The sequence below is a fragment of the Podarcis melisellensis genome (assembly GCF_964234715.1).
Source record: "Podarcis melisellensis genome assembly, chromosome: 8".
NCBI classification, from domain to species: Eukaryota; Metazoa; Chordata; class Lepidosauria; order Squamata; family Lacertidae; genus Podarcis; species Podarcis melisellensis.
This window is the reverse complement of record NC_138540.1, coordinates 13,236,412-13,263,685: the sequence shown is the minus strand read 5'-3', so window position 1 is coordinate 13,263,685 and position 27,274 is coordinate 13,236,412. Positions and strand designations below refer to the sequence as shown.

Sequence of the window (27,274 nt, the reverse complement as noted above, 5' to 3'; positions counted from 1 at the left end):
ATGACAGCCAGGCAGAGAGTAGTGCGGGTGTCCACCGAGCAGCCGAACTACATCGCCTGCGTGCTGGGGACAGAAATCTCGATAGACATTCATGGGTAAGTGATGGCGTTTCTGTGGGCAAGTGATGGCATTTCTGTGGGCAAGTGATGGCATTTTGCATGGGCTGGCGGTTGAGCGTTTTGTGAGAATAGGCAGCCCTGGGCGGTTAAAGGGCGTTGTGAGCTTGGTGCTGGGTTCGATCTTAGCTGTGTCTGGCAATAAGCAAGGTCATTTTTTTCTGGTCTCTGTCCTACAGCGCTGTTGTGAGTGGGACTGAGGTGATGCATGTGGGGCACTGAGGGAACGGTGTACCTTAAATCCTTATTTCTAAAAAATGTATTGGCACCAGCTTTCAATGGCATGAACCCACAAGACTCGTTGTTTAAAACAGGGTGTAATATATTTTAAGCAATACTTCCTTGAAGGGTCATCCCTGACAATAGACCTCTCCAATAGAATACCTGCTTTGCATGCAGAAGGTCCTGGGTTCAATCTCTGGCATCTCCAGGTAGGGTTGGGGAGGTCTCCCGGGGGAGCTGCTGCCAGTCAGTGTAGACATTACAGAGCTAGATGGATCTATGGTCTGACTTGCTAGAAGGCAACTTCCTACTAGCTATTAAAAAACTCAGAAACTATAGCTCACCAGGGGTTGACGCCCAGAAATCCCTGACCAGTGGCTATGATGGCTAGGATTCCATACCGTCCAACATTTGTCCAGTGAAAATAGGGACAATTCAACAACAACAACGTTTCTGAATAATAATGCTGGGCTCGATGGGCCGCTGGCTTGACCCAGCAGGCTCTTCTTGCATTATGCTTCTATGTTATTTATTTATCTATTTCATAAAATGTATACACCGCTTGATGGTAAAAAGCTAATAACCCTCAAATCACTTTACAAAAGATAAAACAGTAAAACCAGGAAAAATTTGCAGCCACACTTCAAAATATATAAAAAGTTAAAATACTAGAACAGATTAAAATCTGCACCAACTTTCTAAGAGTCTAGATTTGCTTGTTTAATCAATAATGTTTTAAGCAGGTGCTGAAAGGAGTACAGTGAAGGCAGCTGATTGCTATCAAGAGGCAGGGAGTTCCAAAGTTCCAGAGTTCTTACAAATGTGGAACATGTGTTATGTGGCACCTGTAGCGGTGGCAATTCCACTGATTAAAGTGGTTGAGTGGGCCTGTGTCAGGCAAGAGAATATTGTAGGTCAGCTGGTCACGTTATGTCACGTTAAGAAACCCTAGGAACACGAGTCCTTCTCTCTTCTGAGGAAGGAGAGGTGTGAAGGAGAATAGATTGAGCTTAGCCATGAGCCCTTACAGGTGGAGGGAGGGGGGTTGTCAGACAACGTTAGGCAAGCAAAGACTTGAAGGCCAGGTGTGCAAGCAGCCCACACCCCTGAGATTGAGGCGCTATTTCTGTACACTGTGACACCAGCAGCGTGCAGCTTCTGGTATGAGTAAGCCCTCAAGAACTGCGTTCTGCACAGGGAGAAGGAGGAGAAGGGTGTCAGGGACCTGAACACAGCTTTATTATTTTAGATTGGTTTCATGTACAGTGGTACCTCGGGATAAGAATTTCACACACACACACACACACACACACACACACACACTTTTATTAGTTTTTAACATATTAATTATCATTTATACATCAAAACTTCTCATCTTATACAATAAATTTTGGACTTCCGTCAACACCTCTGATGATTTTCCATTCTTATCACTTATTATGCATTTCTTAATTTCGTATTATCTTTAATTAACAATTCTCCTCATTATCTTTTTTGCAATATTTCAAATAATTCAACTTACAAAACTTATTGCAAACCTTCTAGCATAATCTGTTCATCACAATTACTTTTCAAATAGTCCGTAAATTTACTCCAGTCTTCTGAGAATCTCTGGTCCCGCAGGTTTCGAATTCTTCCTGTTAGTTTATCTAATTCTGCATAGTCCATCATTTTCATCCTCCATTCTTCTTTCGTCGGTAATTCTTCTTGCTTCCAATTTTGTGCCAAACCTTGGGTTAAGAACTTAATGCGTTCTGGAGGTCCGTTCTTAACCTGAAACTGTTCTTAACCTGAGGTACCACTTTAGCTAATGGGGCCTCCCGCTGCCACTGCATTGCCAGAGCATTATTTCTGTTCTCATCCTGAAGCAAAGTTCTTAACCTGAGGTACTATTTCTGGGTTAGCAGCGTCTGTAACCTGAAGCGTCTGTAACCTGAGGTACCATTGTACCTGCATGCCTGGCGGAGGGTGGTTCTGTGCCCTCTCTCCTCTTGTGCTTGGCATGCTGTCATGGAAGACAGAAGCGTGGGCTGGGTGTTCAGTCACAGAATTGGAAGGGACCCCAAGGGTCATCTAGTCCAACCCCCTGCAAGGCATGAATTGCAACTAAAGCATCCCTGACAGATCCAACCTTTGCTTTAAAAAACCCCTCCAAGGAAGGGGTGTCCACCACCTTCTGAGGGAGTCCAATCCACTCTTGAACAATTTTTGCCATCAGAATTTTTTTCCAGATGTTTAGTCAGAATCTTCTTTCCCGTAACTTGAAGCGATTGGTTCGTGTCCTACCCTCTGGAGGAGAAGAAAAAGATGGCTGTCATGTCACTTCTCAGTCTCCTCTTCTCCAGGCTTCTTCAACTGTTCCTCGTAAGGTTTGGTTTCCAGACCCTTCATCATCTTGGTTGCCCTCCTCTGCACACATTCCAGCTTGCCAATATCCTTCTTAAATTGTGGTGTCCAGAACTGGACACAGTATTCCAGGTGTGGTCTGAGCAAGGCAGAATAGAGTAGTACTATTACAGTGGTACCTCTGGTTACATACGCTTCAGGTTACATACGCTTCAGATTACACACTCCGCTAGCCCAGAAATAGTGCTTCAGGTTAAGAACTTCGCTTCAGGATAAGAACAGAAATTGGGTTCCGGCGGCGCGGCAGCAGCAGGAGGCCCCATTAAGCTAAAGTGGTGCTTCAGGTTAAGAACAGTTTCAGGTTAAGAACGGACCTCCAGAACGAATTAAGTACTTAACCTGAGGTACCACTGTACTTCCCTTGATCTGGACAGTAAACTTCATGCAGCTGAGAATAACATTCGCCCCTTTTTTTTGCTGCTCCATCACACTGTTGACACATGTTCAGCTTGTGGTCTACTAAGACCCCTGGATCATTTCCCTATGTCCTGCTGCCAAGCCAGGTGTCCCCTCATTTTACATTTGCACAGCTGGTTCCTACCTAAATGTAGAACCTCACTCCCGTTTACTCCCTGTCCAGTTCACTCCCAGTGTTGGTTTGGGAAGTGGTGCACACTCAGTGCTTAGGCACCATCCATAGCTTGGGACCAGTTTCCTTGTGGGATTGCCCTATTCTGTAAATAACAGCTCAGCCACTTCGATCAGCAGAACTGCCACTGCTACAGATGCCATATAAGACTCATTCTGCAGTTGCAAGGAATCCATATTTTAGTGTGTCAGCACCTGTGCTCTGGAACTCCCTGCCTAATAATAATTTTTTATTTATATCCCGCCCTCCCCAGCCGAAGCCGGGCTCAGGGCGGCTAACAACAATAAAATAATACAACATTGTATTATGACATTAGGCAGGCACCTTCACCATTCTCTTTTCGGCACCTGCTTAAAACATTTCCATTTAGGCAAACCTACCCAGACACGTACAACAGTGGATTGTTGTTGTTTTTTAATTCCTTGTTTTTAACTATTTACATCCATAATTTTAGCATCTGTTAGAAAAAGTTTGGCTGTTTTGCGGCAATCAAGTGGTACAGAAATCTTTTTAAATAAACAAAAAGCCGCTCTGCCCCTCTGTCTTTGCCTCCCCTGCAAAACTGATCCCACTGCATCAAACTCCAGAGATCCAGGTTTGCAGAGATTTGCAGCTTTACAGATTCTGCTGCATCAACTCTGATTGGGGATAATTCTGCTCAGAACCACCAAATCCACTAGCTGTACCCAACATACAACGTCAACATGACTGTGCGCTGACTAGGGGCTGATGGGAGTTTTAGGCCAACATGTCTGGAAGAAGCCAGGTTGCCAAAGGCAGCATCAGCAGAGAGACAGAAATTTGTGGGTGGGTGAGGGGAAGAACTTCATTTAAAAATTAGTCTGAATATCACATTACTGCATTCCTTTTCATTCCATATCCTTGTAGCCACCCTGTCAACTGTTTCTGCCAATGTATAGATATACCTGTCAACTAAGGATAACATGTTGCCCATCTGACAAAGCTGTCTTTCTAGTCCAAGACTGCTTGCACCTCAGGAAACCTGTTGGCCTTTCAATGTGTCACAGGGCTCTTTGTTCACCTTGCCGCTGTCAAAGGGTGTATTTGAAAGATTCTCTCTCTACGACCTCTTGAGTAGGTCACATACTTACATACTTGCTTTGATTGTTGTAGCTGAGGAAGAGTCTTTAGCCCGGGGGGGACATTTATTTATTTGTTTGTTTTCATTTATTTCATGAAATTTTCATGCCACTTGATTGTTAAAAACAACAAAGAAACAAAACAAACAAAACTCAAAGTGGTTCACAAAAAAACAAGGACATCATCAAGAAAAATCGTTTAAACGTACATAAAGTTCACACCAACTTTGTAAGCGACTGAGTAGGCTTGTTCAAACAACAATGTTTTTAGCAGGTCCTGAAAAGAATACAGTAAAGTTGCCCTGATTGGTATCAATAGGCAGGGAGTTCCAAAGTTTGGGTGATGCTGCACTAAATGATCAAGCTCTTACAAATGCGAAGCGTACCCTCCAACATTTCTCAAATGAAAATAGGACATCCTATCCTACATTGGGAAGCTTCTCCCTTGCAACATAAGCCACATAAGCGGAATGGGCTACAAGGAGAACAGGATGCTGGGCTACTGGGCCCTTTATGGTGTGATCCAGCAGGTATTTTATTATAAGGAGGAGGAGGTCCAGAGCGCCCTTGTCAACCGACCACTTGCTGAAAAGTGTGGTGAGAATTGCTCTCACACTCAGGACCTGCTATGGGGCTTCCTCTAGTGGGCTCAGGACTTTAACTGCTATGTGACCAGCCAGCCCAAACTCCCAGGATGACCTTTATAGGTGTATGCAGATTAAGAAATCGAAGGCGGTTGTTCCACCTGCATGGAAGACACTATTAAAATGATTGCTCTTATTTAGGGCCCATAAAGGAGGGTTTCATTCCCCCCTCCACCCTGCATTCCATCCTTCCTTTCTGCAACTAAAGATGACTAGCTCCAGGAGTCATGGTTAAAGGGTGTGCTTCTGCGGATCGTAAATCCAACAGAACCCAACTACAAGGAGCGATTAGACGGGTTTACGGCCAGATTTACTGCCTCCCTCGGCTTCCCTTTTAAATTCTGCATGTTGACAGATTAATATCTTTCTTTACAAGCTGCTGCAAGGCACAGACGGGGCTGGGTGGAGGAAGCACAGAGAGAAAGGTGGCAATGCATATGTGGAATATATATATATGTGTGTGTGTGTAAGGTTGTCATCAAGCAGCTCTCATTGAAGCTGTAGCGTTGCATCACAATCCTGGCTTTGGAATGCAGTCAGAATGCAGGGGAAGTTCTAGGGTAGGGGATCCCAAAGTGGCCAGCAGGATTCCCAGGCGCCAAGAGGCAAGAGGGAATCATGGGTGCGATGGAGGTGTCAATGTCTATCAGACTCTAAAAAGCCCCTATCAATGGATCAAGTTCAACAGCTTAGTTGGGTTCATTAAAATAAATAGTTTTAGCTGGCTTCGGAATAAATATGCCATTAATGGTTACTGTTTTGGATTGGATTGTGTTATTTTCTTCCTTAGTAGGTCGTGCAAAGCGCTATTCTGAATGATTCTTTATTTTAGAGTAGCAGGCACTAGGTATGAGTTTATGGAATCCAAGAGGGTGCCCCCCCCAAAAAAAATTGGAAACCACACTCCTTACTGAGCCTGCTTTGCACTAAAGTGTTTGGGGTTTGTTGCCTAGCTGGAATAGAGAACCAGTAGGCCCTAGTGGTTAGAGCATAAGAAATATTTAGAGATGCGGGTCAAATTTTGTCCTCGCTCAGGGTCACCATATTACCAAAATCCGCCCCTCGTTAGAATGTCAGGTTAAGACCTAGGAGACCAAGGTTCAAACCCCCATTTTGCCAGGGAGCTCCCTGGGTGTGACTTTGGGGATGAGGTCACTGCCTTCCCTCAGCCTAACCTACCTCACAAGGTTGCTGTGAGGATTAAATGATGAGGGGGAGAACCACGTGTGCCACCTGGTGTTCCTTGAAGGAAAAATATGTCATTCAAATGTAATCATAATAGTGATTGTAGAATCATAAAATCGCAGAGCTGGAAGGTATCTTTCTGGAATCCCAGCTCAACCATCCATGACTGATGGCCACCCAACTGCTGCTTTAAAACCTCCAGTCCACAACCTCCAGAGGAAGAGCGTTCCACTGTCAAACAGCTCTTACTGCCAGAAAGTTTTTCCAATTATCAGTGATGATAATGCCATGATAAAACTGAACACCCCCCACCCCAATTGTTTGCTCTGGCCCTATAGATCTATACCCAAAGGTGCCACGTCATTTGATGTCCGTGGAACTTCCGGGCTTCGAGTCTACGTCATCTACAACCCCAATGTTGCCACGGCATCTGAAGGTACAAGGTGGCTTCTCGACTCAGACGTGGAAGTGGTCGTGGCTCTAAACGGACCCAGCAGCGCCGTCAATGACAACAAGGTGAGCAGGGAGGAGCTGGGCTCTTCTGAGAGCCTGGCAACCATACCTGGGAGCCAGCCTTTGACCACGTTGCGGTGAGCAGCGCAGAGTGTCGCAACAAGGGAGGTGCGCTGCGTCCAAATGGATTTCAAACTCAGTCAGGCTGATTGTTGTATGGTGTTTTGAATTACTTTTGTAAAAGAAAAGAAAAGTGGCTAATAATAATACCCATTCTGCATTCGTAAGAATTCAGTATTTTTAGTATTTAAACTTTTGGGTATGCTTTAAACCAGGGGTGAGCAAACTTTTTCAGCAGGGGGGCCGGTCCACTGTCCCTCAGACCTTGGAGGGGCGGACTATATTTTGAAGGGAACAAATGAACGAATTCCTATGCCCCACAAATAACCCAGAGATGCATTTTAAATAAAAGCACACATTCTACTCATGTAAAAACACACTGATTCCCGGACTGTCCACGGGCCGGATTTAGAAGGCAATTGGGCCAGATCCACCCCTTGGGTCTTAGTTTGCCTACCCGTGTTTTAAACTATTGTTGTAAATTATTCTGGATAATTTTATTGTTTCAGCTTTTTGTAAGCCACTTGGTTTCCCCCCCTTACAATCAAGCGGTGTATAAAGTTTACAAAATATCTAACTAGCTAAATCAAACCTACCTTCTAGGGTTGTTGTAAGAGGTGATGAAAACAAAGTGCTCAAGGCACCATTATACCAACAGCCGTGCTCATCTTCTGAAAGCCTGTCCTTTTGGATACAAGCCTGGAGGGAACCATGAGACTTAGGGAATAAAAAGATGGAGGGGGGGGACGCTTACTTACTTTTCAGAGCATCCCTGTTATGAGAAAATCAAGATTGAGAGAGTGGTAAGGGTGGAAAGTCAATGGTTTAGAGGAGAACGTCACATCGACAGTGGAGAATTAACAGAGGTCCACATTAAACAGTGGGATGGAAGAGCCCATGTTGCTGCCATATAGGACTTGCCATTTTGTGTGCTATTTAAACCTCCCAAGAAAAAAACATTAGGTGTCACTGGCATTGTTGGGAGTGGCTGCTTGAGGGTTTCCCTTTGGGGCACCTGGTTGGGCCACTGTGAGAACAGGATGCTGAACTAGATCAGAGCTATTGGTCTGATCAAAACTGCAGGGCTCTTCTTATGTTCTTATGACTGGGTGCTGTGTCTTTTTGCAGGTTCGGGTTTCATATTACGGGCCAACGGGGGACACCCTCATTGCCAATGCTTGGTTGTACATCACTTGTATGGGTAAGTAATGACTAGTCCTTCCACATTCTCACTCGTATTTGGTATTCAGATCCTTATTCCTTACAGCTCTAGGCTTTTGGTCCAACACACACACACACACACACACACACACGAATTCCTGGATTCCAAGATCCAAGTCTGGGGCAAGTACTTTTGGCAAGAAAACCCCAGCAGAGATTTAAAATCACAAAATATGCAGCAAAGCACAGAGTGGAAATATAGGCTATTAGACCTGTACAGGCTCCTGTGGGTTCCAAATTTCCCCTTTCCCCCTGCATAGAAAAAGGCCACACATTTGGTAAGTTAAAAATAGTTTACTTACAAACACTCCAAAGGTCAGATTCATGTGCTTTTCCATATAGCATTCAGAAAAAGTTGCACAGGCACGTTACAGTGGTGCAAGTTCCTAAATCATTGGTATAGTGGCTCATGAGAGCCCTACAGTTGAGCTGGAGCAACTAGCTCAAACCTCTTTACATGTTGAACTTCTCAGGTAGACTGGGGGTGAGCAATAGGCTTCATTACCTATTTTCTCCCAAGGTAAGGGGAATTGACCTAGCTAAGCCTGGCATGGCAGCTTACTCTGTGGTATTAACCCACTGGGCCGCTTGGGGAGGAAGGATGGGATATAAATGCAATAAATTCAATAAAGTAAAAATATTCATGCACAGTATCAAATATGTAGCCTGAAGTACTAACATTATCCCCACCCCCATCCCAATATATTGTCAGCTATCTCTCTGGACGCTGATACTAGCCGAACTGGTAAGGTCGATGGCAAAGCAAACAACAAGGTAAGAATGGCAGAGTTTCCTATGTTTGTGTAAGTCCAGCCTCCTGTTCTCACAGTGCCTGAACAAATGCCCCAACGGAGAGAGCCAGTGTGGTGTAGTGGTTAAGAGTGGTAGTCTCGTAATCTGGGGAACCGGGTTCGCGTCTCCGCTCCTCCACATGCAGCTGCTGGGTGACCCTGAGCCAGTCACACTTCTGTGAAGTCTCTCAGCCCCACTCACCTCACAGAGTGTTTGTTGTGGGGGAGGAAGGGAAAGGAGAATGTTAGCCGCTTTGAGACTCCTTAAAGGGAGTGAAAGGCGGGATATCAAATCCAAATCCAAACGGGAAACCCGCAAGCAGGACCTGAGCACAACCGCAGCCCTCTGCCCTCTTGTGGCTTCTGGCTACAGGTGCTCAGAAGCATTGCTACCTCTGACCGTAAGGACAGAGCAGAGCCATGCTGGCTAGTATCCATCAATAGCTCTCTTCTCCATGAATTTGCCCAATCCTCTTTAAAAGCCATCCAAGTTGGTGGCCATCACTGTCTCCTGTGGGAAGGAGTTCCGCCGTTTAACTATGTGCTGCATAAAGAATTACGTCAACAGATATGCTAATAGATCCGTGTCTGCCAAGAACGGTCCCCACCACACCTTTTCTGCCCTCCAATTTACCTTGGCCAGGCGCGAGGCTCAACACTCCATGCTGTCTCTGATACTGTAGGTAGTACAAAGTCATCTTGATGATTAGTAGCCGTCAATAGCCTTGTCCTAGAATTGCAGAATTGTTGAAGGCTGATTGCCGAAGAATTGATGCTTTTGAATTATGGTGCTGGAGAAGACTCTTGAGAGTCCCATGGACTGCAAGAAGATCAAACCTCTCCATTCTGAAGGAAATCAGCCCTGAGTGCTCACTGGAAGGACAGATCCTGAAACTGAGGCTCCAATACTTTGGTCACCTCATGAGAAGAGAAGACTCCCTGGAAAAGACCCTGATGTTGGGAAAGATGGAGGGCACAAAGAGAAGGGGACGACAGAGGACAAGATGGTTGGACCGTGTTCTCGAAGCTACCAGCATGAGTTTGGCCAAACTGTGGGAGGCAGTGGAGGACAGGAGTGCCTGGCATGCTCTGGTCCATGGGTTCACTAAGAGTCGGACACGACTACACAACTACACGACTAAACAACAACAACAAGAGTTAGAGGGACGGCCTAAGGGGCACTGAGGTCAGGAATCACAGGAATCACAGCCAAAGCATCCCTGACAGGTGGCCATTCAACCTCCAACAAAGGATAGTCCACCACCTTCCGAGGGAGTCCATCCCACTGTTGAACAGCTCTCAGCATTAGGAGATTCTTCCTAAGGTTTAGCTGAGGAGCAGAAAACAAGCTTGCTCCATCTTTCACACGGCAGCCCTCCAAATATTTGAAGATGGCTATCCCATCACTTCTCATTCTTCTTCATGAATTTGTTTAAACCAGTTTTAGAGCCACCCAAGTTGGTGGTCAACACTTCATTTTGTCCTGAACATTCCAACATTCAGCTTTGTTAGATGACTCCTGTAGGGTCTACTATGGTGAGAAGGCAGGAAAATTCCTCTCTATTCTCTCCACATCATGTATGCACAATGCTAGTAGCAAATGACGGTCCTATCCCCTCTGGATTTGTCCGATAAGGATGCAACTTTCTTGGTATACTAGTTGGCTGAAGAATGCATGTGGCAGTATGGAATGGAGTAGAAAAAAGTGAGTTAGACCACTGGTTCATCTAGTGTCGTCTACACTGAATGGGAGCAGCTCTCTAGGGTTTCAGGCAAGAGTCTGTTCCCAGCCGTACAGTGGTACCTCCGTTTATGAACTTAATACATTCCGGAAGTCCGTTCTTACACTGAAAGCGTTCTTAAACCAAGGTGCGCTTTCCCCAATGAGGCTTCCTGCTGCCAGTCCACTGGTTGGCTTCTGTTCGTCTTCCGGGGCAAAGTTTGCTAGATAGAACACCTACTTCCGGTTTTGCGGAGTACATTGCCCAAATTGTTCATTAACAGGACTGTTCTTAGACCGAGGTACCACTGTACCTAGAAATGCCATTGGGAATTCAACCTGGGACCTTCTGCATGCCAGACAGGTGCTCTGCCACTTATACAGAAGAAGTCACCTGAAAACCGAATTAAGGTTCCAAGCGATAAAAATCTACCTACCAGGCATAAGGACAGTGATGCCACTTTTCAGACAGTCTTTTGTTGGACGAAGCTTTTGGGATCTTCCTCCCAAACAAACCAACTGCAAGAGACAGAGAGATTTTCGCATGACAAAATGGTCTTGCAAATGTTGGATTTACTTGCACAATTGCAGCTTTGCTCAGGTGGTGGGAAAATAAATGGAGAACGGAAAGGAAACAGTCAGAAAGAGATTTTGCAGGATCTTGCAAAGACCTCACGAGATCTTGCGTGACCTTCCGCAATATATTTGTGTGCAGACCCCCAGAACATAAACCCTGCATGATTTTTGTGCCTCCTCTTTTGCATCTTAATGGGGCCTGAAAAAAACCTTTATTGGAACAGGGTGGGGTTGGAGGGCTGTGTTGACTAACAATCCAGACTTAGCCGCTGGGTCAGTTGAACATGTGCATATCTACACCAGCAGATCCAAAACTTGTTGGCCTCCAAATGGGGGCAGGATCTGGTTGCATGGATCCACCTTGGAAAGGGGTCTGTCCACTGGAAGCAGAATGAAAGAGAGTAATGAGAGGCTCAACCCCCCCCTCCAAGGCACACAAGAGAGACCCTCTTATATATCATTTGAGAGGAAGCGATGAAATTCATTGTTGCTGTTTTCCCTGCAGACAAAATGGTCTTGGGGTCCCCAAGGTGAAGGAGCGGTTTTGCTGGTCAACTGCGACAGAGACGGCCCGAGCTTTGGAGACATGGACAATGCCTATCCGTACGTCCGATCCCACACAGGTACATGCTGGGGCCAAGCAGCCAGTGTGGTGTAGTGGTTAGAGTGTTGGACTAGGAGCTGGGAGAGTCCAGGATTCGATTCCCGCCACTTGGCCATGAAGCTCACTGGGTGTGCCCTTGGGCTAGTCACTGCCTCTCAGCCTGACCTACTTCACAGGGTTGTTGTGGGGATTAAATGGGGAGAGGGAGTTCCTTGGAGAAAAAGGTGGGGTGTAAATGCAATAAATAAATAAATACTCCTTGAACCCTGGCCCTGCAGCTTGATGGGAATAAGCTGGTGAAACCCGCATCCCTGCCCGCAAAGGCCTACAACTTGTTGTAATGGGCAAGAATGGTTCTAACAACAACAACAACAACAACAATAATAACCCACCACCCAGGGTGGGTTATTACAATGATTTAAAATACAAAATTTAAAAAAAAAAACTGCAAAAAATGCACAGGCTCAGCAACTCTTGTCTGATTAGCATTAATTTAGATTCTATAGCCAAATCCTGGAATTAAAAATAAGGAAAGAGTACAAACCAGTCCTTTGCATCTCTGCAGTGCTCATAGGCATAGCCAAGATTTTTGTTGGGGGGGGGGGCAGGCTTTTTGTTTTTGCAACAAAGCTCCGTACGTGCACCTCTCCTGAAGAGACCTTTGAGGCCATTTCCCAGAGTCAACAGTTCTGAAACATCAACCTCTAGTTTGCACAAACCTTTGGAGTGGGTTGATATATAACTGGAAAGGCAAACTCAGTCAGAACACCCCATCTATGGAGGCTGGAGGAGCACCTTGATGGTGACCTATTCTGACACCTAAATCCTTGTCCCTCCTGTTTTTCCAAGACCTGCAAGACTTGTCGCTTCTGATCCTGAACACCCATGGCCCTGCTGGCGTCTTTGACACCCACAAGCTGGTCCTTCACATCTCCCTGTTCGATGCAGCCAAAGTGAGAGTTTTCCACGCTAGAGGTGAGTCCCCAGTTCTTTGCTCTGCCCTCTGCTCTGACAGAATCAACAGGGGGATCCTCAGACCTGTTCACTGAGCATCCCTCCTGATTTGCTTGTGCAATGCTTATGCAGAGGTCAGACAACGCGCAGTCTTTATGGCGCATTTGTTCTGCTTCGTTTGCAGAAAACTCATGCGGATATTAGACTGCATCCAGTCTTTATCGTGCATTCATTCTGATTTGTCTGCAGGGAGGTTATACAACAGCACACTTCCATCCTGCATTTGTTCCAGTTTGCTTGCAGGATATTATTTGCATGACTTTCCCTGTAAATATTATAAATAAATACACCAAAATATGATAACAGATGTCACGTGGCTTACTTTCACTGCAGGCGATGAGTCATTCTCCAACTACGAGCATGTGTTGGGGGTGGACAAGCTCTCCTACACTGTGGGACGAACCGATGGGAAAGGGCAGCACACGTTCTACGTGGAGGGCTTGGCCTTCCCAGATGCCGACTTCAAAGGCCTAGTTTCTTTGAACGCGACACTGCTGGAGCTCTCAAATCAGGTACAATCCTGATGAGGATGGTGGGGGACACAGGAGGCCATAATTTCGAGCTGCACCCATGTTTCCAATAAGCATCTGGTTGGCTACTGTGAGAACAGGATGCTGGACGTGATCCCAATGGTCTGACCCTTCAGCCAGACTCTTCTGATGTTCTCTCCCCCCCCCCTTTACTTTCCACAGAATTCGCCAGCCACACCCGTTTTCACAGACACTGTGGTTTTCCGAGTGGCTCCCTGGATCATGACCCCCAACACACTGAAGCCATTGGAGATATTTGTCTGCAGGTTAAAAAAACCACCATGTTTTTGTGGGTGACGGCGGTGGGGTGTTGTGGGTGGAGAAGTGGGTAATGGTGTCATTTAGGATGCTAAAACCAAGCTGCTGGTTAATGTTCAGATGAGTATCACTTCCTAGGTTTCCAACCTTCAAATGGATTTTGGAGGTTTTCGAGCAGAGGTTGGATGCCCATCTGCCAGGGATTCCTCAGCTGTGATACCTGCATTGCGGGGGGTTGGACTAGATGACCCTTGGGGTCCCTTCCAACTCTATACGATTCTACATCTCATAGTTTCCTTAGAGTTGCACCTAGTGCTAATCCTGCTCAGGGTTGAGCTACTGAAGTGACTGAACATGGCCAATATAGGTCCATTCATTTCCTGCTTTGACTAGGACTTAGCTGAAGACAACCCTTTGCTCCCCAGCTAAACATCTCAGGGCTAGAGGAAACAAGTCCTGGGAAACATTTGTGTGTGTGTGTGTACCATAAGTACTAAGCTAATTTGAGAATGGTTCACTTCTGCAGTTGAGCCACAATGGCTTCCAGAATAAGGGAGTCAAGGGCTACTAGCCAGAATTCGACTATGCTCTACCTCCACAGTAATGCTTCTGAATGCCAGCTGCTGGGAATCACAAATAGGAAGAGATGCATACAGGATTCCTATTTGGCGGATCTGGTTGCTCGCTGCGAGAACAAGAGACTGGGCTAGATGGGACACTGGCCGGATCCAGCAGGCTCTTCTCATGCTCTTAATGGTCCTCCAGGGCCGTCTCTACCCAGGGGGGCAAGGGGTGCCGGGCGCCTGCTGCTGAAGCTGCTTAAGTTCTTAATCGCTGGGTCATTTCCATTTGTGTGTGTGTGTGTGTGGAAGAGCTGCAGAATCAATGTATCCAGTGGCGTACTCTAGTGGCGTTGTTCATTTTTGCATCTTCACAAAAATGGAAGCCGGAGCTATCGCTGCTGCTTTTTATTTTTTCATGTTAGCGGTTTTAACCTCCTTAAAAGCTGAACAACTTAGACTTGTGCCCCTAAAAAAAAGCTCACCAACTTTGACCTGGCTAAAGATGCCCCTGCTGTCCTAGTCTATGTAGTTTTCCTTCCCTTTGCATCTTTTTCTCCTTTCCAGCATTGAAAGAGGCACCAACCCCAACCAGACATTCCTGGAGGCTGTGAAAGCCCTGGCACAGAAAGCTGGCTGTAAGCTGACCATCTGCCCGGAGATTGAAAATCGGGGCGACCGCTGGATCCAGGTACCCTCCTTGAAGTTGCACATCCCTGAGGCCAGGTGGGACACCTGCTGTCACCAGGAGGTCTCTGCCTTCCCCATCACTGCCTTCCCCCAGGTCTCTCAATACACACTCCAGCAGTTAGGGAAGAGTGAATATTTGTTTGCTCACCTTAAGGCACAATTGCTAATTTGCTGTTTATTGGACCTGTTCATAGGATTTTTTAATTCTTGTATATTATTGTTTTCCTTTTATTATTTTCATTGGCTTTGTTCCCTGATCTGAAGAACAGGCTGCAAATGCTTTAAGTAACTAGTAAGTGTTAAACCCATTTGGGGAAAGAGGGAAGAGTGTTTTGCAAACAGATTTTTAAACTGGTCATTCCCAAAGGGATACAGCACCTTAACCAGTGGGGATCCTGATCCATTTCCCTCCCCTCTAACAGGATGAGATGGAGTTTGGTTATGTGGAGGCCCCCCACAAGTCCTTCCCCGTCGTCTTTGACTCCCCCAGGAACCGAGGGCTCAAGAAATTCCCTTTCAAAAGCATTTTGGTAAGCCAAGCTTCTTCAGCCCTCAGCACATCACTTCTGTTACTGAAAGCAGATGCTTCCATCAATAGCATTAGAAAAGAAATCTAAATATCATAGCTGTGTTTGCACGGAATGCTAAACTGGGGTTTGTTCAACAAACCACGCTTTGTCTCACGGATGAACAAGAAGCAATGACTTGTTTTCTCCATTTTCAGTGGACAAATAAAGTGAAAGAAATGAGGGGGGGATGAAAAGGTGCATAAAAGTCTACTATACTATACAGAGAGTATACAAGTCACTATAATTTCTATAAATGCATTGCAAATATCATTATATTTATCCATACACAATCTGTGACTAAAAGCAATCATTTCATATGTTGCAAGAGTTGTCTTAGCTTCTTGATTCCCAGTTTTTCTTGCCTCCTGCCTCTGTTGCTGGAAGAGATTATGGGCTAGGGTGGCCAAACAAACCATGGTTCAGTGAGGCTTCAGACAAAATGCCAAGCCACTTTGAAAATGAGCCATAGTTCCTAAGCAAAAAGGAAACAATGGCATGACATTTTGGTTTGCCACCAGAAAACAAACCACAGTTGGTCTGCTGGGCTGGGTTCATACAAAACACACTTTGGCTAAGCAAACCATGGTTTTGTGTTCCGTACAAACCAGGCCCACATCTTCCTTGAAAGAGCCCAGGATGGTTATGTTTCTCTCTCCATCCACTCTACTTTCCCCCTAACAATAGCCTTGTGTGGTAGGTTAGACTAGAGAGTGATCTAGGCCTGAGGTCACTTGAGGAAGTTTCATGGCTGAGAGTGGATTTGAACCCAACTTGGTCTACCACACTGGGCTAACATAAGAACATATGAAGAGTCTGCCAGTGACTCATTTATTGCAGCATCCTGTTCTCACAGTGGCCAACCATATGCCTGTGAGAAACCTACAAGCAGGATTTGGGCACAAGAGCCTTCTCCCTTCCTGTGGTTTCCAGCAATTCAGATGCATTGCTGCCTCCAACTATGACTCCATTGTGGCTCATAGTCATGGATAGCCTTATCTTATCCCATGACTTTGTCCAATTCTCTTTTAAAGCCAACCAAGTTGATGACCATCATTGCTTCCTGCGGAAGGGAGTTCCATAGTTTAACCATATATAGAAGGACTTATAGAAGGACTTCCTTTGATGCGTCCTGAACACTCAGCTCCATTGGATGTTCAAGTGTTACGAGAGAGGGAGAAACAGTAATGAATTTCTATGGGTCTACTCTGAGCAGAATTTTGTTGGCTGCAACTGACTTTATCTGTACACTGCCCCCTCAAAGCCAATTAATGAAAGCACATCTCTCCAGATTAAGTAAGATTTCTCACCTTCCTCTCTGGAAGCAGAGAACATTTTCCAGACACAGATTAGAAGTTAAAGGCACATCTTGTGCAACACCTTGCCTTCTGTATACTTGCCTATGCTCCTATTTCTCCTTGTTGTGTTTCCTTGGAGGGCCCTGATTTTGGGTACGTGACACGAGAACCCCGGTACGGACGCGTATCCAGCCTGGATTCATTCGGGAACCTGGACGTCAGCCCTGCCGTGACGGTCAAGGGGAAGGAGTACCCACTGGGAAGGATCCTCATTGGCAGCAGTTTCCCAGGGTAAACCACCAAGTTCAAAATAAAAATAATTACAGTTATAATTCCCCACCCTTGCTTGTAGAGGTGGGGGAACACTGCATTGCAGGGGAATGGTTTCAAGGTTTGCCATTCAATTGTTAACTGAAAATATTTGGGGGTGGGAGAAGGGTCATATCTCAGTGGTAGAGAATCTGCTTTGGGTGCAGAAGGTCCCAGAGTGAATCTTCAGCAGCATCTCCAGGTGGACCTGGGGAAAAGACTCCCTGCCTCATCTTATGTAGAGCAATTGCCAGTCGGGGAGCCTTTGGCCCTCCAGATATTGATTTATTCCTTACATTTATATCCTAACTTTTTCTCCCAGAGACTCAAGATGCCATACATGGTTCTCCCATTCTTCCTTTAATCCCCACACCAACCCTGTGAGATAGGTTGGGCTGAGAGGCAGGGATTGGCCCAAGGTCACACCCAAGAAGCTTCATGGCACAGTGGGGATTTGAACCCTGGACTCTCCCAGGTCCAAGTCCAACACTCTAACCACTATGCTATTCTGGCTAAACCACAACTTGTATCATCCCTGATCATTGGCCATGCTGCCTGAGGCTGATGGGAACTGGAGTCCAACGATATCTGGACCCCACCCCCCATGACCTAAGGTACCAAGGATGCTCCAGAGAGAGCAATGATGACATAAATCCAAGTCTTCATCAGGGGATGAATCAGAAAGTCAGGGCCTTGTTGCTGGATACCATTCAGATATTTTCTCTGGGAAACCCTGGTCTAGCAATTGTTTTGGGGGAGGCAAGTACTAGGAGTGGGTTGTCATGAGGCTAACAAAAGCTTTCCTGTGCTGTTCTGTGCTTGGTTAATAAAGGTAAAGGGACCCCTGACCATTAGGCCAGTCATGACCGACTCTGGGGTTGCGGCGCCCATCTCGCTTTATTGGCCGAGGGAGCCGGTGTACAGCTTCCAGGTCATGTGCCCAGCATGACTAAGCCGCTTCTGGCGAACCAGAGCAGTGCATGGAAATTTACCTTCCCACCAGAGTGGTACCTATTTATCTACTTGTACTTTGACGTGCTTACGAACTGCTAGGTTGGCAGGAGCAGGGACCGAGCAACGGGAGCTCACCCTGTCATGGGGATTCAAACCGCAACCTTCTGATCGGCAAGTCCTAGGCTCTGTGGTTTAACCCACAGCGCCACCCACATCCCTCGGTTGGTTAATAAGGAAGCCTTAATGTAGGAGGATCTCATGGTATGAGGCCACTTAGAGACCCAAGCACCTCCCAACTCAGACAGAGGCAGCTGGGGAGATGTTTGCTGGGAAGGCAATGCTGGCCTCTAGTTCTCAATGAGTTCCTCACCACCCTGATACTGCAAAGATGCATCTGGCTACTCATGAGAGCATAGGAAGCTGCCTCTTACTGAGCCAGGTCCCTGACTGGCAGCAGCTCTCCAGGGTTTCAGGCAGGGATGCTTTTTCTAACACAATGAATTTTTTGTAATTTATTTCACTATTAGATGCATTTATATGCATGCATTACCATAGTATAAGCATTTCTGTACACAATGTTTGACCAGAGAACAGTGTTGCAAAATTAAAAAGAAGTGCGAATTTCAGAAGGTGGCTGTGTTTTGGTTTGGACAGCTCAAATCATGTGAGAATCAAATGCAAAACAGGTTTATTTTCCCCCATCACTAGTTCTAATCCCACCTTCTATTCTCTTTCTCTCTCTCCTTCCTTCCATCCCTCCCTTTCTTAAAAAAAAACAAAACCCTGCCTCATCTCTTAGGTCTGGCAACAGGAAAATGGTCAAAATTGTCCGGGATTTCCTCTATGCTCAAAGAGTCCAGCCCCCTATTGAGCTCTATTCTGACTGGCTCACTGTAGGGCATGTGGATGAGTTCCTGACCTTTGTTCCGGCTTCCAACAGGAAGGTAGTGATCCTCAGGGAACTGCTTTGACCAGCTTCCTTTTCCATATTTGATGCTTTATACCTGATCATAGCTGTCAAGCGTCCCTTATTTGGTGGGACAGTCCCTTATTCCAGCGCCATGTCCCGCTGCTGTCCCTTATTGATGATGTCCCTTAAATTTCCCGGGTTTCGAAGGAAGCAGCTCCTCTCCCTCCCTCCCTGCCGGCCAGGGAGGAAGGAGGCTCCAACTGTGTTGCTTGGCTGCGTTGCTCACCCAATAAGGAGTCTAAGAACGACTGGGGGGTGGAGCTTGCATGCCTTGTGCCGATCAAATCGGCCGTGTTGCCTGGGGACTCGCCTTTGCTCAGCGCTTCCCAGCGGAGAATGGCATGGTTTTCCTTGCTGCATCCCCTTTGTCGGGTTGCTGCACTATGGGAACCACCACTTGGGGCTTTGTTTGGCTGCTGGTTGACTAAAATCCCTTATTTTGGCTGCTGATCCCTTATTTTCGAGGCTACTGGTCCCTTATTTTCAAATCTGTAAGTTGACAGCTATGTACCTGATTAGCTCTACACTGGAAAAGTCACTCTGCTGCCTTCTCTCACAGACCCCTAGGCCTGTCCCCAGTCTCTGTGGGAGAGCTGCAGCCTCCCAGAAAAGCTTTACAGGGGGATTAGACAAATTCAGGGAGGGCAAAGCCATCAGTGGTTGCTAGTCACAGTGTGTTACCTCTGCTGTTGGAATCGGTATGCCTCGGAATCACAGGAATCACAGGTGAGGAGAGTTGCTGTCTCACTCAAGGCCTGCTTGTGAGCTTCCCATAATGGGCACCTAAATGGACGACCCAAATTCTGCCCGGCAGTTTACCTTTCTCATTTCTCTCCCTGCAGGGTTTCCGGTTGCTCTTAGCCAGTCCCGCTGCTTGCCTGAAGCTGTTCAGAGAGAAGCAAAAAGAAGGTTTCGGAAATGCTGCCCTGTTCGAAGGTGAGGACAGAATCAAAGAATGGTAAAGTTGGAAGGGACCTTAAGGATCATCTAGCCCAACCCCCTGCAATGCCAGAATATGCAGCTGCCCCATACAGGATTTGAACCTGCAACATTGCTGTTGTCGGCACCATGCTGTTACTGCTCCCTTCCTGACGGGGCTCACGAAAGCCAGAATGTTTTAAAAATTGTGAAAACCATTTCCCTTGCAGGTCTCAGGAGAGTGGGGCGCATTACTCTGGATGAGCTCCTGGCAGACAGACTTTTGCACCGTGACAGCAAGTATGTGCAGGTAAACCGTTATCAGAGTGCAGGTGGATCTGGACCATTTCCATCCCACCCCACCCTGAATTTGCAGCGCGGTTTCCATTCCACCTCAGTTCACCTTTTGCAAAAAAAACTACATTATTTGTCCTGCTGTCCGCCATGGCACAATTATATAATGTCCATAATTAATCACATGATTGTATCATTGTTATGTTCTTCCACCCCATCATTTCAGTGCAAAGGAAACACAGTGCAAAGGAGGGGAAAGGTAGCAATCAATCATGTATCATTTGCAGATGGAAAGAAATGTAAATACCGTATTTTTCGCTCCATAAGACACACTTTTTTCATCCTAAAAAGTAAGGGGAAATGTTTGTGCGTCTTATGGAGCGAATGCGTGGTCTCTGGAGCTAAATTGCCTTCAACACCTGGAGGGCCACAGCTGTTCTCCATCTTCCTTCCTGGGCCAGCCTTTGCCAATTTGGTAACATCCAGGTCTTTTTTTTTTTACTTTGAAATATCGACAAAATACTGGCTGGGGCTGATAGGAGCCGTAGTCTGAAATATCTGAAGGATCGGCGAAGGCTATTAGGCGTAAGGATGGGTGAAACTGTCCATCTCTGTTTCTTTCATTTTTCCAATTTTCATTTCTCTGCATTGCCACATCAGTGTGCAAAGTGTGATGTGCGTCTTTAAAAAGCCTTCATGAAAATTTCAGCAGCAGTTCAGTGTGGATTTCTCCTAATACATACATTTGTGCATGCAGTCCCCCCACTTTTTTTGCAAAGCCTATGTTCCCTGATATTTAAATATCCCCAATATGTTTCTTTTTCCACGTTTTTCCACGTTTATTTAAATTTCATAAGACCATAGGGACAGGCCAAACAACCTCCTCTTCTCACAATCTCTGACCAGAAGCCCCAAAGGAAAATCCAAGCTCTCTCTTTTTTGTACACATGGCTGGAGATGTGCATTGCAAAATATGGAGAAATGCAAATTTGGAAAGGGGGCTGCATTTCGGTTCCTGTCTTGTTTCGGAAAGTAGATTTTTCTTTAAAGAATCAATCCCCCATTCATTAGTTAGGCTGACAGAAAACAGTCACTTTGCAAAACACAAATTTCCTTTTCACAGAGGCCAAATTTCACACTAAGAATCACAAACCCCAATAGCAATGTGGCCTAACACACCAGTCAACGCTCCTGTCGCCTCTTGGATTTTAAGAAGTCAGCTATGAACAATCGCTTAGTTGACTTGGATCAAGGTCCCTTCCTTTTGCTGTTCAGTCGTCTTAGTCATGTTCAACCTTCTGTGACCCCATAAAACCAGAACATGCCTTGGAAACTCTCACTTGCTTCTCAGAGCTTCTCCTTTTTATGTCCATGGAGTTTTCTTGGCAAAATACTGGAGTGGATTGCCAGTTCCTTCTTCAGGTGGATCACATTTAGTCTAAACTCTCGGCTATGACCTGTCTATCTTGGGTGGCCCTGCATGGCATAACTCATGGCTTCTTGGAGTTATTCAAGCACCTTCACCACGACAAAGCACTTCCTTTTACCCGCTAACAAAAACATGTTTTTTGTTTTTTTAAAAAAACCTGATCCTTTTAAAATAAAAGCTCACCACCTCTTTATAATCTTCCGGGAGATAATCGCAATAAGGAAAGAGGAAGATGTGGATTTATTTCTGGCTGACTGACAAGGGGAGCGCTGTTAGCGTGACCTGCGCCATAACACTCTGAGATAAAATGTGATGCCAAGCCAAACATTTATGGTCATTTCTCTCCTAACCACACAAGAGACCAAATTCCACAGCAATTATGAAAGAACAACTGCAGTTAGCTAAACTGAGGTGATCTGGAGATAAAATAAAAAGGCATGGCTAAGGTTTTTTGTTTTTTTACCTCAGACATGGATAGGGGGCATAGATTGCTCTCCTGACCTAAACAACAATCATGAAGTAAAATGGAAGAATTATGAAGTGCTTCAGCTAATGAGGCTGTTTTAAATGAACCACAAGATGGTAGTGGCAATTTCTACCACCACTGTTGATTAAGGTTATTTACTTTGCTTTATTTTTCAGAAAGTGGGTAGCCAAGATGGCACCCTCCTGGTGCTGAGGGACTACAACTCCTGCTATTCCCGATCCTTGGGCCTTGATGGCTGGGGATGAGGGGAGTTGGCGGCTACCTGCAGGACGCCATATTGGCTGTAGCTGTCGTAGAATATAGTAAAAGCCATGAGGAGAACCTGCTAGATCAGGCCAATGGTCCACCCAGCCCAGTGTCCTGGTCTCACAGCAGCCAACCAGGGGCCCATTTTGTGGGAACCCCACAAAAAGCACCCAAGCACAACAACAAAAGTCCCCACTCGTGATTCCTAGAAACTGGTATTCGGCAACGGGCGGAGGCAGAGCGGAAGAGCCATTGTGGCCAACAGCCTTCGATAGCCCTCTCCTCCATAAGTCTGTCTTTTAAAGCCTTTCAAGTGGGTGGCCATCACTGCAAACTGTGGCAGTGAGTTCCACAGTTTAGAAGTCCTTGATTTCATCTATCCCGAATCTTCCAACATGGATGTCCACAACGTCCGGTGTCCTAAGAGAAGGAAAACAAGCTTCTCTCCATCCACTTTCTCTGCACCACATGTAGTTTTATAAACTCTCATGTTGCCTCTCGCTCGCCTTTTCCCCTGGTCATTTGGGTCGCCCTTTTCTGGACTTTTTCCAATATCTTTTTTGAGGTGAGGCGACCAGAACGGTACACGGTATTTCAAATGTGGTTGTGCCATAGATTTGCATGGCTGCATTTATACACTACCCTGAGGCGAAAACCAGAGTGAAAGCTCTTGCTTGCTAAAGGTGCAGTTCCCACATCATGGGGAACATCAGGTCACAGTTTGCCCTGACTGTCCCTCTGAGGGCTCCTTCGATCCTTCCCAACTAATGTGCAAAGGAAACAAACTCTGCTCCCTGGCGTAACATTAAGCGTAACATTACATCTAGCATAAAAGCGTAGAATTGGAAGGGACCCCAACGGTCATCTAGTCCAACCCGCTGCAATGCAGGAATCTCAATGCAGATGGCCATCCAAGCTCTGATGTAAAACCTCCAAGGAAAGAGAGTCCACCATCTCCTGAGGGAGTCCGCTCTGCTGTCAAAACAGCTCTTACTGCCAGGAAGTTATTCCTGATGTTTGGTCAGAATCTCCTTTATTGTAACTTGAAGCCATGGGTTCGAGTCCTACCCTCCAGAGCAGGAGAAAACAAGCTTGCTCCATCTGTCATGTGACAGCCCTTCAGATAACGGAAGATGGTTATCCAATCTCCTCTCACTCTCCTCTTTTCCAGGCTAAATAGACCCAGCTCCTTCAAGCTTTCCTCATATGGCCTGGTTTGTTAAATGGGGGCTGGGATCTCGGCTGCAAACCGTGGCTCACTCCAATCAAGTCTAGTTGCTATCGGTTCACCAACCTTTGTTTTGAGTTTTCTTTCCTCCTGGCACAAGGCCTGCTGAGTCAAATTGATCAGAAAAACGCTGTCCCAGGAAACTATTTACGGTGGTTGTGTGAACAAGACTGATGCGAGGCAAAACAAAAACAAAAAACTACCCTGAAGTAGCACTGACACATAGGACCCCTCTGGAAGATCCATTTTATTGTGCATTTGTGATGGTTTGGGCTTGTGGCGGTATTGGGGCAGTCATAAACAATCCCAGTCTCCATTGCATTTGCACCTTGCTGTGTTTTGCTGTGTTTCCAGTCCATGCATATCCCATAACTTACAGCTGAAATCCTACACATTTTTATCCCAAAAGCATTCTGGGTATATTTTCACCCTGTTTCCATTGCACTAGAGCCCCTTGGACAACAATAATGTGGTAGCAGTTGGGGAAACATCGTAGAACAGCTAATAAAGCCAGTGTAGTATAGTGGCTAGAGTGTCAGACTGGGAGAGACCCGGGTTTGAATTCTCCACTCAGCCGTTAAGCTCATGTGGTGGCCTTGGGAGCCAGTCACTGCCTCTGGGCCAGACCTACCTTGCAGTGTTGCTATGGGGATAAAATGGGGAGGAGGGGAAGCATGTTTGCTACCTTGATCTCCTTGAAGCAAAGGTGGGATAGAAGAAATGATGATGATGATGGAGAATAAATCCACCAGTAATGCAATATTATTGTGTCAAGAGCATGTTGCAAAATATGCACACAATAAAACACCAATCTGAAGGGGCCTGTGATTTGTTTTTTAATATCTCAGGAACTTGTGGTTGTTGTTTTTTTAAAATTTAAAAACCTGTTACTTGCTATCCTGAGCTTAAAAATGCATGGCAGCTTTGCTGCCTTCAGGTGCAAATATTCAACATGAAACAAAAGCGGGTTTTACAAAAGCGGGAATATTCTGCATCTTCTTCTTTCTTCCAGAGTTGCATCGACTGGAACCGGAGCATTTTGAAGCGGGAGCTGGGCCTGAGCGAGAGAGATATCGTGGACATCCCTCAGCTGTTCACTCTGGAAGACTCTACGGCGACCGCCTTGTTTCCAGACATGGTGAGGGGCTTTCTTCCCTCCATCATTCCTTGGTGTTTGTGCAGGGGTGTCGAGCACAACTCAAACCATTCCTCTGGAAATCGGCTTCCAGAGCAGTAACCCCCAGAGAGCTGCTGCCAGTCAGTGTAGGCAGCACTGAGCTAGATGGGGAGGGGCCATAGCTCAGTCATGGAGCAGCTGCCATGCAAGCAGAAGGTCCCAGGTTCAATGGCATCTCCAGGTAGGGCTGGGAGAGGCTGCCTGTACCAAAATCCTGGAGAACCACTGCCAGTTAATGTAGACATACTGAGCCAAATGATTTGACTCGGTGCAAGACAGCTCCCTGTGTTCCTTTTGAAACCAGTCCTCGCTTCAGACCCATGAGGACTGGAAACTTATTTTATTTTTAAGCGGAGGCATAACTCAGTGGTGGAGCACCTGCCTTTCCTGCAGAAGGCCCCAAAATCCATCCCAATGGCATCTCTGGCTAAGACTGGGAGAGACCCTCTGTCTGAAACCTTGGAAAGGTGCTGCTGCCAGTCAGTCTAGTGAACTTTAGGCTGGATGGATGGTTAGACTCAGTAGAAGGCAGCTTTCTACATGCTGAACTTTAGCTAGGATGGCAGAAAAACCAACCCAGACTGTAGCATTTGGTTGCTTTTGCTCCGCCTAGGTGAACATGCTCGTCTTGGGGAAGCACCTGGGCATCCCAAAGCCATTTGGTCCCATCATCTATGGGCAGTGCTGCCTGGAAGAGAAAGTCCGCTCCTTGCTGGAACCGCTGGGGCTGAACTGTACCTTCATCGATGACTTTTTCTCCTACCACATCTTGTCTGGAGAGGTCCACTGCGGCACCAACGTCCTCCGGGAACCCTTCTCCTTCCACTGGTGGAACACAACACCCTGAAATTGGTGGGGGGAGCCTCCGGGCCCCCTCCCCACACTCTTATTTCTTCAGTACTTCTGGGCAGAGAAGATGACTGAAGGTTTCGAAAGAACAACATCTTCTCCAGCATGGTGGACTTCAAAAATGAGAATCGACTTGGGGTCAAAAACCCCACTTAAAAATGATGCACTAAACTTACCCAGACCACAAAATTATGTGAAAGATTGGCAGTGACGGGGTAGATGGGCAGAATTCTTTGGCAGAACAAGTATTTTAAAGGTTGCATGCAACTGTGACCTACTCAGAGGAGACCCACTGAAAGAAAGGGGCATGTTAGTTATGCATTGCAGGGGGTTGGACTGGGTGAGCCTTAGGGTCACTTCCACCTCTATAAATCCATGATTCTTTGTTGATTAGCTCCAGTGAGTCTACTCCTAGTAGGGCTGGCATTGGGTGGACTCTTACTCCGGGGGTAGGTCCTACTGGACGCATCAGGGATTACGTCTGAGTAAATATACACAGGACCACAACACGTTCTCTCCCCTTCCCATGAAGATTTTGCAGAGCAAGGGATGGCTGTTCTCTGCAAAGCCAGTTGTCTTAAAATAAATGCATTTCCAAAGAATTCTAAAATGTATCGCTCAGCTCATTTCTAAACTGAAGTCACATCTGATCAGGAATAACACCCTTTGGTCCAACATGACAGACGTTTAGAAAAAGAAAGTCTTCATTCAGTAGAATTTTAAACAGGAAATATCTTCATTGTTACTCATCTACAGTACTCCAAACCACTGCAATGCAGAAGTGACAGTTAAAGAATCCCTGACTGGTGGCCAGAAAACAAGCTTGCTCCATCTTCTTCTATGTGACAGCCCTTAAGATGACTCTCTCCTCTTATCTCAGTTTCCTCTTTCCCAGTTACAGATAGGTAGCCGTGTTGGTCTGCCATAGTCAAAACAAAAAAAATTCCTTCCAGTAGCACCTTAAAGACCAACTAAGTCAGTTCTTGGTATGAGCTTTCGTGTGCATGCACACTTCTGTATCTGAAGATACAGAATTCACTCATTTTCACCAATTCACTCATTTTCAGCAGAAGAATATGAGAAGAGACTCCTTCATTTATTCTTGAGATTTTGCAACAACAACAGCAAAAAAAAAAAAAGCCCAAACAACTTTTGTGTCCGGATGAATTTTCATGAGGACAGACACACACACACACACACACACACACACACACATCCTGATCTGAAAATGTGGAGAACTTGAAAAAATGAGAACCCGAAAGAAACCGAAATTGACATGGTTGGATACAACTAGGTTTTCCTCGACGTAGACCCATTGCATAGCAAGGGGTTGGGCTAGATGAACCTTCTATCTCTACAATTCTACAAATCTTAGGCATTAATAGATCTATGTCAATCATGGTCAGGGATTTCAATGGGTCTACTCTGTGTAGGACCAGCATTGGCTACTACCCAAAGGTTTGCCCATAGGATCTGCTGTGCCCATTCTTTTCAACTGTGCCTCCTAACTAAGCATAATTCAAAAAGTGGGCTGATTCTGGCCCACAAAAACTTGTCACACACAGTGAGCTTTGTGGCTATGTGGGGATTTGAACCTTGGGAGTCAGCTACATTGGCAAAGAAAAAGCGCTTTACAATATATGCGTTGTTTATGCATTATAACACTGTGACACCAGATGGTGCTGTGGAGTTCCACTTTTGCCAACCCGATTTTTCATACAAAGTTTACAATGTGTTTAACTGAAACGCT

At 46.0% G+C, this 27,274-nt stretch overlaps 1 protein-coding gene across 1 annotated transcript; it reads left to right on the top strand.

Annotated features, from left to right (window-relative positions):
- Window positions 1–26,126, top strand: LOC309375838 (protein-arginine deiminase type-1-like; the record flags this gene model as incomplete). Its single annotated transcript, XM_081921756.1, has 16 exons — window positions 1–95; window positions 6,538–6,778; window positions 7,964–8,036; window positions 8,769–8,830; window positions 11,649–11,766; window positions 12,597–12,722; window positions 13,095–13,273; window positions 13,454–13,557; window positions 14,677–14,800; window positions 15,222–15,329; window positions 16,803–16,954; window positions 18,726–18,870; window positions 19,739–19,832; window positions 20,045–20,124; window positions 24,511–24,636; window positions 25,289–26,126. The coding sequence occupies 16 exons, from the start codon at window positions 1–3 to the stop codon at window positions 25,520–25,522; spliced, it is 2,061 nt and encodes a 686-aa protein (XP_081777882.1). The 3' UTR covers window positions 25,523–26,126.
- Window positions 26,127–27,274: the final 1,148 nt, after the last annotated feature.